This window comes from Pteropus alecto, unplaced genomic scaffold, assembly GCF_000325575.1.
Source record: "Pteropus alecto unplaced genomic scaffold, ASM32557v1 scaffold40, whole genome shotgun sequence".
NCBI classification, from domain to species: domain Eukaryota; kingdom Metazoa; phylum Chordata; class Mammalia; order Chiroptera; family Pteropodidae; genus Pteropus; species Pteropus alecto.
Genome location: NW_006431919.1, coordinates 4,413,366 through 4,431,788, shown reverse-complemented (window position 1 = coordinate 4,431,788; position 18,423 = coordinate 4,413,366). Strand labels below are relative to the sequence as shown.

The window sequence follows — 18,423 nt, the reverse complement described above, 5'->3', positions numbered from 1 at the left end:
TCTCCCCTATACCCCCTGGACTTACTATTTTTTAAAAACTTTTACATTGCACGGTTTTAACACCCAAAGATTGTTATTTTCCAAGCCCACAGTAGAGCAAAGGCAGCAAATGAGAACCATCACATCACAGGCCATTTGATAAGATGCCGATTTACAACCTGACTTTAAGGAAGGGGCCAAAGCAGTCTTTTCCCCCCTCCTTATCATCCTCCCTTCCTCCCTCCTCTCTCTCTCTCTCTCTCTCTCTCTCTCTCACAATCTCTCTCTCTCTCATTGGTAATTGATAAAGATAGAATCCTCAAGAAAGATTATGTTCAACATTTTCAAAACAGAAGTTAAAGAGGTATAAATTTGATTTTTTAAAGTGTCCTTCTTAAAACATTACATTAAAAGGAAAGCCAAGAGCTTAATAAGAACTCAGATATCTTGAAAATCCAGGAAAATCCTCTTGAAAATCTAGAGGAAAGCAGAGGCTATCCTCTGGACCAGGAGTAGTTTCCAGATAGACCGATATCATGGATGAGGAAAGAGAGAAAGTGGAGGTAGGAGAACTGATGCAGGTGTATGTTAACTGTTAATTTTGCTAAGTAAAAATGTTTAAAGAGAGCAACTCCCATCTGCCATCACCTTTCTCTAAGTGAATTAAAAATGCTAAAAAAAAATCAAAGAAGTAAGATGGGCATATTTCAGGATAAAGGAAAGTCCTTTAGAATGAATGAATTTAGATGCATTGTTCTTATTTTTCTCTATAATTTGAATAAAAAACAGAACTTCAAGGACCCATAGCAAAGATTTTTTAGAAGGCTCAAAGGATGGTTATAATAATTACTTATTCAACAAATCAAGTAAAACTTTACTTATGCCAAGTCCTGTGCTTGGCACAGAGCAAAACAAACAAGCATAACACAAACAGAATAGAACCAGATGTGGTCCTAATTCAGCAGAGTAAGAGTCATCTGAAAATTCCTAGATTCGGACAGATGTTCAGCAGAAGGGAGGTGATGGTCTTGGGTCATCAGAGCATGCAGCTAGTCCTGTGGTCACCGATATGAGGACATGCATGGCATTTATTCTCCAAGAGGGTCAATGAACAGAAGAAACCCTCAATTACCTGAGCCCTGACCCTCTGCCACAGGAGCTGATGTGTCCAGAGGAGCATTCGAATCAATGAATTATCTTTGGAAGTCCTGGGGAGGAAGGAGTTGGAACTCTGGAAGGGTAGTCTTCAGGATGATCTTGTACTCACTCAAGTTCAATGCATTCAACCTTGTGAAAAGCTTGATTATCATATATTTGTGGGGAAATTAAAATTTGGATAAAGCAGACAAGGGAGATATTTCGGATAGTTTTAATTAGGCCTCAACTTATGAAAGGCTAAGGACTGAATTCTGGGCTTCAATTCTGAGAGAATTGTCTATACTTCTACTCTTTCCTTCCAAACCTTGAATTCAAACATCCGAGGAGTATAGGATAAAACCCTTGGAGCATACACCCAGCCTGCAATAATATGCTTTGCCTCTCCTCCCCCAAAGGAAGCTTCAGTTTTAATCAGACTAAGCTGCTAAGTAACCTGCTCTTTTTCAACAAGTGTCTTTCTCCTGCTTCTCCTTGCACCTTGCTATTCTCCTTGACTTCTCTCCGAACACCTGGTTGCCCTGCAAAGGGCATGTTTCCCTTGAAATTTTCCTCGAACGCTTAATTTCTCATTGACCTTTTCTTTAAATTTTCCTGGCATCTAGTAATCAATTCATTGCTCTGTCTTCTATCATTTGATGTGTATTAGTCTCAGTCTTTTTAACTTGATTATAAATCCTTTGGAGCAAAGAATTGGTGTCTTTGGGTTAAATCCCTATGTATTTATGAGGGCCAAGTAAGTGTCAAGGACTGTGCTAAGTACTTAGTAGGCATAAAAAATTGAACAAGTTATAAACCTCATTCTTAAAGGAACGTATAGTCTAGTGTGGAGGCAGAAAATCTTCTCAGTAGTTCGTGGAAAACTATACCTGATTTAAAAATAAAAGATTATGGACGCACTGAGAAAAGAGAGAAGTTAATTCTGCTAGTGGCTGGGAGTTAGAAAACCTTGAGTGAGCTCAGAGGCAGGGGGCCTGGGGAGTGTGGCTTTGATGAGGGGAACTTCTGGGAGATGAGATTACAAATAGTGAATGTTATGGTAAGAAGTCAACACTTGTGGGCAAGGGAGATCTGGAAGGTATGGAAGCAGGGAGAGACTTCAGACTGGCAGCCCATCTATACTCAGCAATCAGCCCTAAGTACACATGTATCAATTAATTAACCAATACGATGACTCATATGAGGGGAACAGACAAGATCAAAAGTTTCAACCCTGGATCCAACAATAATGGAAATAGCGAGTCACTGCAAAGTCAACAGGGCTCACTTAGAAACTATTGGTTTGTCAGTGGATTGATTGTCAGTGGAAGAGGAGCTAGGCTTTTTCTCTGGGATGCTGGAGGGTAGAATTAGATCAGGGAAATGAAGCCACAGGGACACAGATTGCTGCTCAAGCGATGGCAAACTTTGGAGCTGTTAGAGCTCTCTGGAAATCTCTATTTGAAAAGTAGCAATTTCATGGGACATTGTTGGTGGGACGACTGTTTGTCAGGAAAAACATGGAAAGAGTTCATGAACTTAATAAAAAGTTGAGATTCGATCAGTGGTAACCAAAAGGCTGGTCCAATGAGCCAGGCCAATTTGTGATGAAGTTTTCAATTATCAATGGGAAAATGAGGAAAGATAAGAATTTATAGTGAGTTTTCAGAAAGCTGAACTTTTTAATTTAAAGAGCAGTCCTCTACATGCAACTGATTATTTCCTTCTTTCATAGTGTTAATATATTTCTTCTCTTATTAAATGATGTTGAGAGATAGTAATTTTTTCTTTTGTTTCTTTTAATGTCTTTTTTTTGGCAAAAGAAAAATACCAAGTGTCCCCCCTCCCACCGTCTCCTTTCTTGGCTTTTTATTGGTCCTTGACACCTCTAGTCTGGAAACACTGGACTTCTAGGGGAAGAGACTTCAAGGGGCTCTGCCTTCGCCCCCGTTAGGGAGAGTGCAGCTACTGACGAGTGAGATTTAAAGGCCGTTAGGGGGACTATGAAGGGTAGGAGTGTCCTTGCACTGGATTAACAGCCAGCATACAAGTGACCATGGTCCTTCTAACTCTTCCTTACATGTGTCTTGACTGTTCCGAGGCCCAGGGCGCTCCCTCTGCGAAAAAGGTCTGGCCACCCCCTTTCTCCCTTTATACTTCTCCCTGAGCTGGCCAGGCTATAGCAGCCTCTCTTACATAGGACTGCAGAGGATGAGTCAACCACTTCTGCTAGGAGGGGGAGCTTGGGGAGAAACCTTCTTTGGGTGTTTCTGCAACTTTGCTGAGCCCAAACCAGGGACATTTTGCTGGGAGTGGGAGCCAAAGCCTCAAGCAAGAACCAAAGCTTGTGTGGCCTGCTGTGCCTGGGGGGAGGGCAGTGGAATCCAAGTCAGGACCAGGCATTTGTGGACCTGGGTCCCGGACAGCGCCTTCTCAATTGCTTTCCTTTTGGGCAAGGGTCTGAAAGCCTCCTCTGTCTTTTGTCTAGTCTACAACATTATCAGTGTAGACCATCTAAGGTGAACACCATCACTGACAGGGCAGAAAGCTAACGGTCCATAGGACTCTGCTGGCCCAGTAGCTTGGGGTGGTGGGTAAAGTGGGACAGGCTAAATAATGACCAAGCAGCAGGAAATAAAGAGTTAGTGGGATTAGGTCAGGAGCCTCAATTAAAATGCAGACATCCTGAAGGTGTACAGGTAGAGTCAAAGATCCCTTCACCTGTGACCACTCCAGGTGGTTTTCCCTGTGTATACTCAAGAAACAGACAGTTAGTTCTGTGATTTCTCTAGAAGGGATGTTGGTCAGGCAGTAAGTCAGCCAGAAAACAGAAGTTTTGTCTTTGGTTTCTGACTTTACGAGACAAAAGAATTGGGTTAAAAAAAAAAAAGAGGCAAAAATACACATATAGAGTACTCTCCCTCTCCATTCAGAGAAAGATTCTGAAGATTCTGAAGGAAAGAGTCTGGAGGTCTGATTCGAGTCCCTCGCTCATCTCTGATCAAGTTATATGACAAGTCCCATAACTGAACCTAGGGTGACCAGCTGGTCCCCATTTGCCTGGGAATTTCCTGTTTTTAGCACTGGAATTCCAACCTCTTGGGAACTCCCTCAATCCCAGGCAAAAACAGGATAGTAGGTCACCCTAACTATGCCTCAGTTTTCCCATTTATAAAATGGAAATAATTACATGCTTCTGCTCCAGCTGCCTGTAGCATGAGGATCAAATGAGGTGCTAGATGTGAATGTGCTTTGAAATTAATTCTGGACAAATGCAGGTTTCTGGATTGGCCAATAAAGCCACACCGTCATGTGTTGGCACATGCCCTACCTGGCACACTTTGCCACTTTGTGAAACTCTATTCATCTTACGAACTCTAACATATGCTGTTCACTGCAAATTCTCATGCAATGTCCCCAAGAAGAATGAATCAAGACTTCCTTTCTGTCTTGCTGTATTTGCATGCCTTATAGCAACAGACTCATCACTCCATTATCCAGTCAGCTCCTTCATCCTGATCGGGAGCTCTTCAGTGGTAGGGACGCTGCTCCCATCATATGAGCTAATACAGTAGCTGCTTGATAAATGTTGTTGAATGAAGGAATGATTTAAGTTTCTGAGATGTGCATTGAACCACAGAAGTTACTTGAACCTCCAGAGACTGCACACTAGTTTTACATGTGTGTTACATATTTCCAGCCCGGTAACTTGCTTTAAGGCTAAGATCCCTGATACAGTACAGAGAGCTGGGTGGGTATTGGACCCCACCAGCAGGGATTCTATAGACAGAAAGCATTTCAGAGGCACATTTGATCCCTAGCCCACCCCATATTGTGAGAAGCAGAAGTCAACAGTTCATTTGCAGCTCACAGTCAACCATATCTGGTCCTGTAATGTATAACCATGTGCCAGCAGCAGCAGGCACATGCGTCTGTGTCAGATACCTTGGAGATACTGGACAAAAGGTATTGAAGAAAATGAATGAAAATCTCCCCACAATGAATGTAGGCAATAGAAACACCATTCAGGACAAGAGCCAGCCCACTGGTCTCACGTCAGTCTCCTCGGGTTCAATGAAAGGAAGAAAAGCTGGGCCAGTTCTAAAGACTGGCCACTGAAAGGCAGACGTCAATGTGAACAGAATGCTGGGCAGGCCATCAGGACCATGATTTTCTCGTGGACTTTAAAACACATTGGTTCATAAAGTTGGGGATGTCACCCTCCAGTGATAGAGGGTGGCTTCTGAGGAAGAGAGGAACACTCTGATCTTCTACGTCTCTCACCCAGCCTGAGCCTGACTCTAGCTCTTAGCTCTCCCTTCTTTCACTTCCAGCCCCTCAGCTCTTGCTTCAGCAGCTACACTCATATCTGTATTTTCTAATGAGATTCCACGAGAGACTTTGTTTGATAAAATGATTCCCTGCTGAAAACAGCAATAACAAGATTGAAAAAGAGCAGAAGAATTACCCTCCCCTTCACTTTGTACTGTGCACTTGCTGTATCTTTCACCTCAAGTACCCTTCTCTCTATTTGGCTTATAAATCTTCTCCCCACTGGTTTAAGGTGCTGTTCAGGGACAGCTGCCTCCTTCTAGAGGCCTTCCTATAACTCCCATCCTGGGGAAGGGCAAGATATTAACCCCTACCTGCATGGTTTTCCCACGGTGCCTTGTTTATCTATCTACTGATCTGCGATCTGTCTTTATGGTACTTCCTCTTTTCTTTGTTCGTCATTGCTGGCTTTTGTCTTCTCTCTTTCCTTGTATCTAAACTGTGATTGCCACTCAAAAAAATTGAATAATTTAGACAAAAATTGAGATTTCCAGTTTTTTTATGAAAAACCAGAAGATCTGGCAACATTCTCACATGGCTATATTAGACCAGAGTGAGTTGAGGCTGTCCCCTCTAGACAGGCATGTCCTTGTGTTTACTAAGTCCCCTCATTTCCTGTGATCTTCCAGAGACTGTCTGGGAAATTTTCTATTTATAATATAGTATAGTGGATAAGGGCATAGGCTCTGAAGCTGGACTGGTTGGGTTCAAATTCTGGTTCTGCCATTTACCAGCCGTGTGACCTTTGACAATTTACTTAACCTCTCTGTGCCACTGATTCATTATCTGTAAAATGAGGTTCTTCATAGAACCTACTTCATTGGATTCCGGTCAGTGTTATATGAATTAGGGAAGCATATGAGGACTTAGAGAGTTTAGCCATATATAGAGAGTGCTCAATAAATATTAACCATAATCATATTTACCGTAATGTTTGCACTGTGGTTTTGTTGCTTAGAGCAGAAGTGAATTCCTGATACTCATGACTATGAAAAATGAGGAAACCACATAAAGGTTTACCCCTGATCCATTTCACTCACTTTCTTTACCTGGCCCCTCAGGGCATTTGAATTTGCAGTGCATGCTTTAGATAACAAATCTTGGGAGTGCCAATGTCATAATTTATTCATCCTTGCTTTTCTTAAGAGTATTCACTTTAACGCTTTGAAAGTACTATGCTTGAAATGTTGGTAGAATTAAATCTCAGGAGCATAGTCATGTTCTGGTAACAGCCAAAGAGACCACGAATTAAAAGTTGGTTGGTTTAATCATGTTAGATGGTCTATACAGTAAGACTAGTATTTCCTGGTTCTCGTGAATCAGACAGATCAGACACATCACCTGATTTGATAACATTCTCATAAAGTCACCATGTACATGGAAGTTGGCAGGGTAGGAATCACTCTATGGGACAGGCAATCGATAGGAGATTCTTAGATGCTAAAAATTCTCTTAGGTTCTGTGAGACAGTTGGCCCTTCTTCACTGAACTGTACTTGAAATATAGATGGAGAGAAGAAGGAGTCAGGAAGAGGAAAGATCTGGAGTGGGGGAAAGTCATGATGTTTGTGGGCCACAAGGAGACTGTCTCAACTAGTGGATTTCTTTTTAGCATTCCTCCGGAGGAATACATTTCATTCCCATGGGAATAGAGAATGTGATTGAGAGGTCGTTATGTTCTTTTTCTGCTAGGTGTTTGCGCTGGCGAGGGATGAATAATGCATGTACATTTCCCCGCCTGACTTTCTTTTGTTTAGATGCTCTGCTGACTTACTACCTCCATCTAGTTAGAAGAAAGTTGGTGCCTTTTCCCTAAAGTTGGTGCCTGTGGTTAGGGATTTACCTGGGCCCTTGCCCCTTTTCTCCCTGAAGAAGAGGCTGGTTAGATATGATTATTGAGCCGTGATCTCAGCTCACGGAGCCATTCATAAAACGTTACTAGAAGAGATGGCTCAGTATTTCTTTGTAGGGGATCAATTGCTACCCCTTTCCCTGCCATTATTCCTGCCCTCAGAGATCAGGCTTTGCTCAGGAGCTTCCTGCTTTCATGTAGATGGAAGCAATGTGGCTATTAGTTGAAAGTTTGGGGCACCAAGTATAAAAGGGAATAACACTACACATCTGAACATTTCTGTCTTCTAGTGTCCTGAAATTTCTACCTCATTGAAATGAAAAGAAGCCTGGAGGGGTCTGGTCCAGAGAAGGCAACTATTACTTATTTGGGTCAGGTCCTCCAACTAACCGAATAGATAGCAAGCACTGAGGGGAAGCAGAAAGGGAAAGTGGGTGGTGGGGCAGGAAGAAAGGAGATTAATATTCGAGAATTTCTTTGGCAATATGAACTCTTCATAAGTGATTTCATTTATTCCTAAAATAATCCTGTGAAGCTTGTAGTAGGATCCCCATTTGGAAGATGAGAAAACTAAGTAATCCTCAGATAAGCAGTGATAATTAGCACTTCTTAGTCACTTTAATATGTGCCAAGCACTGTGTTAAGCACTTCATATGATCTCATATAATCACTTAACAACCACTCAAGTGAATGCTAACGTTACCTCCAGTTGTTACATTTGGGGAAACCAAGACTTAGGGAGGTGAAGTAACTTGTCTCAGCAACTTTTGCCATTGACTTGCAGACCTGGGATTGATACTTTAGCCTTGACTTCAAGAGCCTAACCATCAGTCAGCGGTCTGTAAGGCCGCTTGCTACTTTCCCAGGATCACATGGCTGTAAATGTGGGAGGCAGGGTTTGAAGAAAGGTCTGATCAACACCAAAGCACATTTGCTTCCCACACCCACAAGCCCTGAGTGGCAGACCTGGGACAGGTCTTTCTCCCTCCTGGTCTGCCTTTGTATTAGAGCAGCTGCCTTCTTAGAAAAAGGTAAAAGACTGAAATAAAGTTGCTGATGAGAGGGAGGAAAAAAAAGAGACGCTATTTTTGACAACAGCAGCCTCTTAAAAGGAAGCAGCACACACTGTGTATCAGCGGAAGAAAGCTGTGCTTCTGCAGGCAAATCAGAGCCTGCATCCAACAGCCGTTCTCGCCTGGGTAAAGGCCATTAGTTTCCCGTGTTACTCATCTCCCCAGATCCATCCTTGCCACCTTGCTCTGGCCACCTTCCTTCTCTCTCTCTCATGTGCTGCTCTGCCGTTATGAGCTCCTCAAGCAAGCATGATAAAAACGAAGCCCTAACAGGAATAAGTGTGCGTTTGTCTTTGTGATTTCACCAGGATCCTCCAAAATAAATCTGCACTGTGGAGCTCCAGCCTACCCTAGTAATTCAAGAGGGGGTGCTTTGGCTGTGGAGGCCACCTGGTGCCTTATCGCCCCTGATGTTTTAAGGATGCCACCTTAAAAGGTGACAAAGGTAGTGAGGAGTGCCTCCATTAGCATAGAGATGGGGATGTGCAAAGAACTAGGGTTTCAGAGTTAGGCTTTGTACTTAAACTCCATCCTACGAATCACTTTGAGAACCTAAGCAAAGTATCGCCTCTCTAAATCTTCATTCCCCAACCTGAGAAAGGTAAACAATAATAAGTAAATCGAAAGGTAGAGGGGAAGATTAGTGCTTGAATATTCTTGGCACCCTGGGGACATGAGCACTGCCCAGCACACAGTAGGTGTGACATGAATGAAAGTCTCCTTTCTAACCTCCCCACCCCCACCCACTTCTAGTACAGTCATTTTTAAATGATTTCTTTTCGTTGTTGAAAGGAATCAAAATCTCTATAGAATTTGGGCAGCATAAAAATCTTTAGAGGTGTTTTGGGTTCGATCTGTCATGGGCAAGCAGGGAAATTTCATACTCCTTGGAGGTGCCTTCTTTTATTTTTAGGTGTAGGTCAATGACATCAACCTGTGGTATAGTCCTGGTCCTGAACAGAAGGACAGGTGTGCCCCACAGATGCAAATGGCACAGAAGGGAGGCAAGGATTCCCTAGGGAATTCAGGCAGAGACAACAGAGAGCCACTACCCTTTGTGGAAACTCAGTTTTCTTATTTGTATATTGGTTGGGTAGGACTAAATAAAAGTGTGTGTGTGTGTGTGTGTGTGTGGTGGGGGGAAATAATAAATGATGCTTATTCTCCAAATAATTGTTCTTTTCTCACAATTTCCCTCCTTACATCTTACATTTTTGCCTAACGGTTGAGAAGAGGTTCTGGAATCAGGCTGCCAGGGTTGAAAATCCAACACTCCCATTTTCATGCCAGGTAATCTTGGCCAAGTTCTGGAACTTCTCCATGCCTCAGTTTTCTGAACTGTATGATCAGGATGAAAACAATACTACATTCACAGGGTTGTCATTAGAATTACATAAGCTAAAGCACATCAAATACTTCATAAAAGTGCCTGGGATGAGTCAGTGCTCGATGAAGAGGTTTTGTTAATAGGTCTTATCATCACCACCACAAAAAATGCTAAATCAAGCCTTTGTCACCCCGCTGCCTGGTCTTTTGCACTGGGCTACTGTGCCAGTCTCCCAGGAGGCTTTCTTGGTACTCTTTCTAGTCCATCCCATGTGTCCTGACCTGAGAAGCTTCTGTATTGATGCAGCTCTCCTTTGGCAAACCTCCAGTCTCTATTCAAACGTACACGCACGCACACACACACACACACACACACTCTCTCTCTCTCTCTCTCTCTCTCTCTCGCTTTCGTTCTCTTTCTGCTTCCCTCTCTTTATTTCTCTCTCTCTTTCATCTCCCTACTCTTTCTCTTTCTTCCCTTCTTTCCAGCTCTTCAGAGGATGCAGGCAAATCTAGCCTTGCTCAGAGGGCTTCGCCTCTGATCAGGCCTGACCTGGGTCACAGAGTTCATGGGGTTACCATGACAACGAGCATCCCTGGTTACCCATCAGAAAGCGAGGACCAATTGAAAGGGACTGTCGTTTCCCTGGGACATACTGTATTTATTCTCAGCAGCAGGCCCTGTACCAGTACTACACTATGGGAAAAGGGTGGGAGGAAGGGAGAGAAAGAAATATCAGGGTTTTATGTTTTTAGTGTGTTCTCTGTGGGGGAGGACCACAAATTGTTCTCAGAGAGAGACATTTTATTTCTTATGAAGCCAGTGTGAGGTGCTGAGGGTCGGGCTCATGTGCATTTCTGATGAACACAGTTGATTTCACAAAGAAGAGAAAAATAAGTTACTTGGCTCAAAGTGAGTTCTTGGTAGGTCTAATGGGAAGGAGGATGAGGTGGAGAATTATTGTTGATGAGTACTCTCCGTCACAAGCACTTTATGCTAGTTTATCAAAACTCGAAGCAACTGCAATGAATTATTATTCCAATTTTACAGAAAAGGAAACAGAGGCTTGTAGAGTTACAGTGGCTTATTAAGCTAGGGCAAACTGCTGATAGAGTAATGGCCCTTGAATTTGAATTGCGGTTGTTTGACTCCAAGGATTATTGTTTCAACACCATTCAGTGCAGTTTCCCTGTCATGCTCCTTATCCTTATTAGTCTTCTTTTTCTTTCAGAGTGGACTTGTCCTCATGTTCTGCCACCTCTGATCACTTATACATCTCTCTTCCCTGACTATTTGCCCTGTTTTCCAAAGTGGACTGCTGTGTTCCTATAAGAGAACCACCTGGGGGACTTGTTAAAATGGCACATTTCTGGGTCCCACCCTGGACCTGCAGAATCAGAAATCTCAGGAATCAGAGTCTAGAAAGGGGCATATTTGAAATCACATTCCCTAGATAATTTTGATACATACTAAATGTTCTTTAGAGCAATAGATTCAACACCACACAAGACAGCACTTATTTGTTTCCCCATTACATTCTGGGTCAATGTGATTCACTAAAGGCTAAGAACTCTCTTTACAGTCTTTGTAACACTCAGATCAGTGTTAGCCAAAAAAAAAAAATTATTTAAGAAAGGCCTACTGAACCAGCTTTAAGATATAATCATGTCCCGTGGTCCCAGTGTGGAGGTGGGCAAGTAGGAGACCATCGACCCCTGGAAGTGAGGACTTCCCCCAGAAAACCTTGTGATATCGCTTCCTGAGTCATAGCCTTAACCTCCTCCCTTCTTTCTTTAGCTAGCTGCCAATATGAATAAGTGCTTTTGATTAGATATTTTTCAGCGTAGTGTGTGTGAAGGAAGAAAAAATGCCAATGAGTCTAAAATATGGATGAGCAATTTTCAGCTTATGTCCAAATAAAACAACTAGATATAGGTGAGTTATAGTCAATGCAGTAGGAAGAAGGAAGGGTGGTGGGCAGCCTCCATCATTCTTGCTCTCGTACCACAAATTCTATATCCCTTCCAGTGGTGCCTTTCTTAACCTAGGCATTCCAGAGGTAAAATCGAGGAGGGGGCAATAATTCTGTCTGGGAGGTAAACCCCATATCTGTCCATTTTCTGTCTTTGCCAGAGTCAGTTTGTACCTGGTCAGGACTTAGGCAGGAGCACAGAAGTCCCAGAAAGCTCACATTAACAGACTTCTTCCCAAACTACCAAGTACTAAAGGCCATGACTGATGACAAACAGAGCCACTTCTTCCATCTGTCCCCATCCCATTATGACCTGTGACCACATTCATGATCTCCTACCAAAATAACCACAATAGCTTTCTAAATGACCTCCCTGCCTGTAATCCTCTCTCTGATTCATGTTGCAAATCACTGCCAGGATAATCTTCAGGAGCCTGTCTGATTATGGTCCCCCTAAATCAATGCGCTTCAGTGGCCCCTACTGACATCAAATCAAACATATAGAGATGTTTGAAATCCTTCACAGTATGACCATAACCAATCACTCTTACTCATTCATGCATTCTCTAGTTAAAGTGGACTCCTCGTTGTTCCTGAAAACAAGCCCTATGTTTTCTCATTTCTGTGCTTACTCGCTCCATCCCCTCCATCTGGAGCACCCTCTTCCCAATTCTTCAGAGCCTATATCGAATGTTACGTTTGCTCAAAGCCTTTGCAAATCCTGACATTCAAATGTTGACTCTCCTTTTCTTGAGTGTTTCTAACTCTCTTAAAGCATTGGGTAGAATAACAGGTGTCTATGTAATTCTGCTTATTAACTGTACTTGATTATGCATTATTTAGGGGCGGGGACTGCATCTCTATCACCACTGCTGCCTAAGCATTTTGCACGGCGCTTTGTGAGGAGGGGGATTCAGAAAAGAATCTGTGAAGCTGAAGGGAAGGCACAGGGAGCAGGTCTCAGACCCTCCTGGGTGTCCATCACCCATTAAACTGTAGGATGACACTGCATTGTGCTCCTGTCCCCTTGGCCCATACATCTGGCATGAACAAGACACATGACAGAAGACAAACGTGATCACAGAGACAAGAGAAAACTCCAAGTAACACAGTCACAGTTAAAGACCACACTTTGACCAATGTCTTGATTAGAGCATAACTCTTAGCAACTCGATTAACTTCCTGGTAGACAGTTTATGAAGGAGAATCATTAGTTAAGATTTTAACTCAGGCCAATTTGTTGTGGATTCCTTCTTGGGTCAGTAAAACATGCCCGCTTACTTAGGAAATTTTAAAACACTGTCTCTAACTGAAGGGAGTATTCATCATAACAAAGAAAAGACACTTCAGTTCAGACCAGAAGATACATTTAGCTGGCAACAAAAGGGCCAATAGATCATAATTAGCAGATTTACCAGTTACCTTTCCCTAGTGACCATCATTGGCTGCGTCGGTCTTTATCCACAACCTAAGGCCTTGGAAACATAACTCAGCCCCTCGCCCAACCCCAAACATTCAGTGACAGCCAACAAACAGCATCTGTTTCAAAGAAACACCACCTGTCCAAATGGAAAATCAAGCACTGAACCACCTCGCTTCATCAGAGTATTTGTTTCCAGAGCAGAAAAAAGGGACCAAAAAAAAAAAAAAGAAAAACCTCTTCAAAAAACAACAACAACAAAACAAACCCATTCTGTCACTAACACAGCCTTTTAACGCTCAGTAGGGACCATGACATGGCTTCTGCCAAGTACACTTGGCAAGTTTTAGAGGAACATTTGGGCTTTAGATATCAGTGCTCTGACCTTCTAAGGCAGAGCTGGGTGTTCTGCCTTGGAGAATCTGGAGCTTGTTCTGGGCAGGTTAGAAGGAGCAAATGCCCCATAGGTGTGGGGAGGTCTGGCTTTATGGAGAGCAGGTGGTGGAGGAGGACTGCCAAGAAGGTCTAGAGCACATCTGCCTGTGAGGACAACAAAAGCCCCACCTTCTACAGGGCAGAGCAAAAGTTTGTAACAATGCCTATAGCATAGTAAAGCAGCTTCCTGTAGCACAGATACTTCTTTTTGAATTTTTAAAAATTTGTTGTCGTCTACAGTTGACATTCAATATTACTTTATATTAGTTTTATGTAGTGTAGACACTTCCGAGGGGTTTGCATCTTTGTAAAAGGCTGAGCAGTCTTTAAAAATATTTCCTACAATTCTAAATAATTTGAAGACAAAATTGGTTTCCTCTGCCAGATCATCTTTAAGCATATATCAGCCCTTTCTCTGTGAGACCTGAGGAAATGTGTACTGCCCTCCACTCTCCTCACATTCCACTTCTATCATGCAGAATGGCTTCCTGGAATCAAATCAGTGGATCCAAGATTGCTAGAGTAGACGCATGGGTCTATGGCATTTGGTTTGTAATGACTCTTGGGGATTTAACCATGCCTTGGGGAAATGGCACTATTTGGGGCATGTGAGGCAGAATGATAGACACCTGGCTGGGGAGTGTGTGGGGTGAGGGTGGGAAGGTGTTACTCATATTTTCTGTAGTCATTTTGCAATGGTATGTTTCATGGAACCTCTAGACTATTGATGGCCAGGGTGATTCCTTTTAATGTAGAGATGAAAAGTAGAATCTCATTGAGGGAAGAGGGACTTTCCCAGGCCAGAAACCCATGGCCCTCTTAGGATGAGTGCTGTTCTTCTTTTTTTGAATGAGGAAGCCCCGTGGCTAGCATACAGGTTGCCACTGGAGAGAAAGGAGCACTGGGAGAAGCTGGGAGCTCGTGGGCATCCTTGGCGGTTTCTTGACTTGCACATCGACCATCCGTGATCTATATCTGGAATATGTTCTTCCCTCTCTCTTGCTCTTTTTCAAAATCATTAAGTGGCTTGTCATATCTTATAGAGATATAAGCAAGAGAATTAAGTTTTTCTTTATGACAGAGTTGAATTATTTAAACATTTATTGCAGAGAGAATGTTTGGGTATGCAAAACCCATAAAAGCAGTGTTACTGCTCAAAGAATTGGTACTCAAAAAAGTGGTGTGTTGAAATGAGCATCTACTATAACTTTTGCTTTTAGAGTGGTGAGTGGATGGATGCTCAGGGCTCCAGAGCCTGCTTTTTTATTTTTGAGTTCATAGTTATTGTTTGACCCATGTCAAACAATGGTACCATGAACCTGGCATAAGTCCAGTCTCTTGCCTTTCATGGAGCTGTCAATCATAAAATCCAGCACAGCGTTAGGGTAAGTTATAGCCAGAGCTTCTGGAGTCAGACTGGCAGCTGTGTGAACCTGGTTAGATAACTTAATTCTGTGCCTCTGTTTCCTCACCTGTAAAAAGGGAATAATGATACTTCTTAGGGATGTTATGAAGATTATATGAGGTAATACAATACTACAGTATGTAGCATATAGTAGGCACTTACTGAATGGCAGCTTTCATTATAGTGGAAAGTCATTTGAGTGCCGCATGACCTGGGTTTTAGGTTCCTGTCACTCAAACATCTAATATTTTATGAGTTTGTCACCTTGTTCCAGGCACCTGTGCATGGGATGGGGTAGCAGAAGTACTCTGTTGATTGGACAAATCATGTCACTTCTCTGTGCCTTGCTTTCTTAACTTTCCAACCCAGTATTTAGATCAAATGATATCCTTGACTCACAAAGCCTTCAGTAATTGTAGGACTGCAGCATCATTGATGTCCCTGGGCTTGTAAGAATGCATTCTCTACTTTCAGCCTTTCTAGGGTGATGGTCTCAGCTTTCTGAGATAAAAGTGTCTTTCTTGCCAAGTTCTATCCTCTGGATCCCCTTTGAACTTTGCCGAAACTTGTACAGAGTCTTTTAAGTTCTTCCAGGTAGAAACGCATGATTGATAAATACCAGGTCATTTGGTTTCCCTTCATTAGGTCCCATTCAATTGTATCCGCACTCCTACAGACATCTTTATTTCCTAATTTTCAGACAATTACTTAAAATGTTCAATGTATTTTCAGATAAGGACAAAAAGACATTACAAAATCCTTCCCTATCTCATTCTCCAATTTCAGCTGTATCTTTTCTCCTATTACTTGTGTTCCAAGAACACGTAACTTCTCTTAGTTCATCCACTGTACCATGATTTCATACCTTAGAGTCTCTTTGCACATGCTGTTCCCTGTGCCCCGAGAGCTCTTCTCTCCCCGACTCCCACCCTCACCCCGCCACTTCACCTAGCTAACTTTGATTAATCTAATGGATCTCAGCTTAGAAAAAAGCATCCTTGGAAACATCTTCTCAGGTATGTCCCATCCATTCTGCACTCCAAAAAAGTGGTGGACCTTGTTATCTCGGTATGTTTGAGATGGTCTCTGTCTTTTTGAGATTGTCTCTGTCTTTATTGTTCTTCAATTTCAATTGAATCAGCTGCTGATTTTCATCTATTTATCCTGCTTGGGACTCATCATTTTTGAATCTGGATATTTATGTTTTCCACAAATTTTAGAAAATTTCTTTCAAATATTGCCTGGACTCCATCCTCTCTATCTGCAACTCATGGAAGATGCACATGAGATATTTCTTTTCTCCTTCATGTCTCTTAACCTCTTTGTTAAATAGTTTCTATCTTTTTTTCTTTCTGTGTGATAGTCTAGGGAATTTTCTCCAATCCCCCACCCCCCCGTCCTCGCCAGTATACTAATTTTCTCTTCAACTTTGTATAATAGCTGTTTAACCCTCCCATTGAGATTTTTTTTATTAATGACTACATTTTGTTTACTTCATTAAGTTCTAATTGGTATTTTTCTAAATATGTCTGGTTTTTTATGATAATATCTTTTTCTTTTAAAACTGTTTTTGTTACTTTTATGTCATTAGTTGTACTTCTGATTCTTGCTCATATAGACTGTCACATAATTTATAACTTTGCCCTGCTTAGGAAATCCCCAGAATAATCAGTTTATGCCTTTCACTCTGGTTTTGAGTTCCTTTTTCCCTTTTGCCTAGGGATTTTTTTTTAAACTTGCATTTGTTATATCTTGATCCAGCATATGTAGGTAATTTATAGTGGGAGTTTTGTTCTGCTGTATTGCTGGAAGTAGATATCCTACAGGTTCATTTTTACAGACTATCATAGGACCTATCATAATTGTCACAAACCAATTTTAATATTTGCTTAATGTCGGTCTTCCTTGCAAGAATTTGTTCCATGGGGACAGGAGTTATGTCTGTCTTGTTCAAAATTGTGACTACCTCCTACTCTGCTGCCTGGAACATTATAGGACCCGATATTATTAACATTACTGAATGACGTGGAGGCAGAAGTGCCCCTGGATGTTTTGTGAAAATGAGTTAGGAATCTCTCTTCATCCTTTGCAGCCTTTTAAAACACTCCTCACCTTTCCTTGAATTTGCCCTTCCCTAAAATAGTTACTCTTTCTGTAGTTGACATAATGTCTCACAGGGGACTTCACACTGTACTGTTTCAGCTGCCCTCTGTATAGATGACCTCCTTTGAACTCACAGTCACCTTGGAGCAAGGAAGGGCTGGGATGATTATCCTGTCTTTACAGATGAGGAAACTGAAGGCAGGGCAGATGATATTTTCTTATCATCTATATGAGAGTCAGTAGTAAATCCCAAAATTAAATCTAGGTATTCCAACTTCACATCTACAGGGTTCAAATCTACCTTTGCTGTTTGGAATGAATTCCAGAGCTTCTTTATGTGAAAGTAAAGTCTACTTTTCCTCTTTACTGAATGACTTGTTTCTTGCTAAAGAAGTCAGTTTCTAGAAAAGAATATCGTTTGGTGATATTTTGATCTCCGCAGCCAGAGTCTCGGGACTCGAACTACTTGATTTTTCATTTGGACAATGTGTTTATGTTTCTTTTGAGACAAACATTACCAACCACCTTCTTTCAAAGAATCCAGGTTGCTGGAGAACTCAGTTCGAGGCCTAGTTGGATTTGGGGGGTGTCCGGTAAAGGATGGTATGTTACAGATCACACAACAGAAACAAGGTTCACTGATGTTTAACACATTTGGAGGGGCAGGGCAAGGTATGGAGAAGAACACATAGGCAGCGACAGTCATAGCAAGCTGAGACCCCCGGGTCAATTTCCAACCTCAGGGCTGAAGATCTTGGGTGGCTGGAGTCTTCCAGGCCCACCGGTGTCCAAGAAGAGCCCTCTTGACAGCTTGCATTGTGGTACTGGAGCCATGTGGCAGATACGGCAACTTCTTTCCTGAGAGAGGGTGGGGAGAAGGAGTACCAAGGAAGCAAATCTTGGCTACTTACCTCAGGGCGGACCCCTTGGGCGTCGCAATGCCATAGCCTTTGGAATCCAAGTTACCTCCCACCTTCATGGTGTCACAGGGTTTCCGCTGCTCAATATACTCATTCATGGTGGACTCCAGAAGGTAAGCGTATTTGCCTTTGGATTTTCTCACTCGGATCATCCCTTCTTCCGTGGTTCGCACAAACACCGACGGCTCTGCTGACTTCATGTACGTCCACATCTTCTCAAACACGGCGATTTTAGACCTCTGGCAGGGGACAGGAACAAAACTGGAATTAAGTGCTGGCTGGGCTTGGTATCGAGGTCGGCACACACACTAACGAAGAGCTGAGTGTGGCTTGGTCACACATCCATGAGTGAGATTAGCTCAGGAAGAAACAAATTATGAGTGATTGCAAAATAAGAGGCTCTAATTAGTACCAGTAGGTTCCAAAGTACAAATATCTTGCAAATACAGAATGAACAGAATAGCTCAGAATC

At 42.4% G+C, this 18,423-nt stretch overlaps 1 protein-coding gene across 5 annotated transcripts in view; it reads right to left on the bottom strand.

The window, feature by feature from the left end:
* GRIA1 (glutamate ionotropic receptor AMPA type subunit 1) overlaps positions 1-18,423 on the bottom strand; it is a 284,539-nt gene that overhangs the window by 26,200 nt on the left and 239,916 nt on the right. For all 5 annotated transcript variants that reach the window (XM_006906438.1, XM_006906437.1, XM_006906439.1 and 2 more), the window contains one exon: positions 17,943-18,190. In XM_006906438.1, coding sequence (XP_006906500.1) covers positions 17,943-18,190 — 248 coding nt within the window. The remainder of the gene's footprint in view (positions 1-17,942; positions 18,191-18,423) is intronic.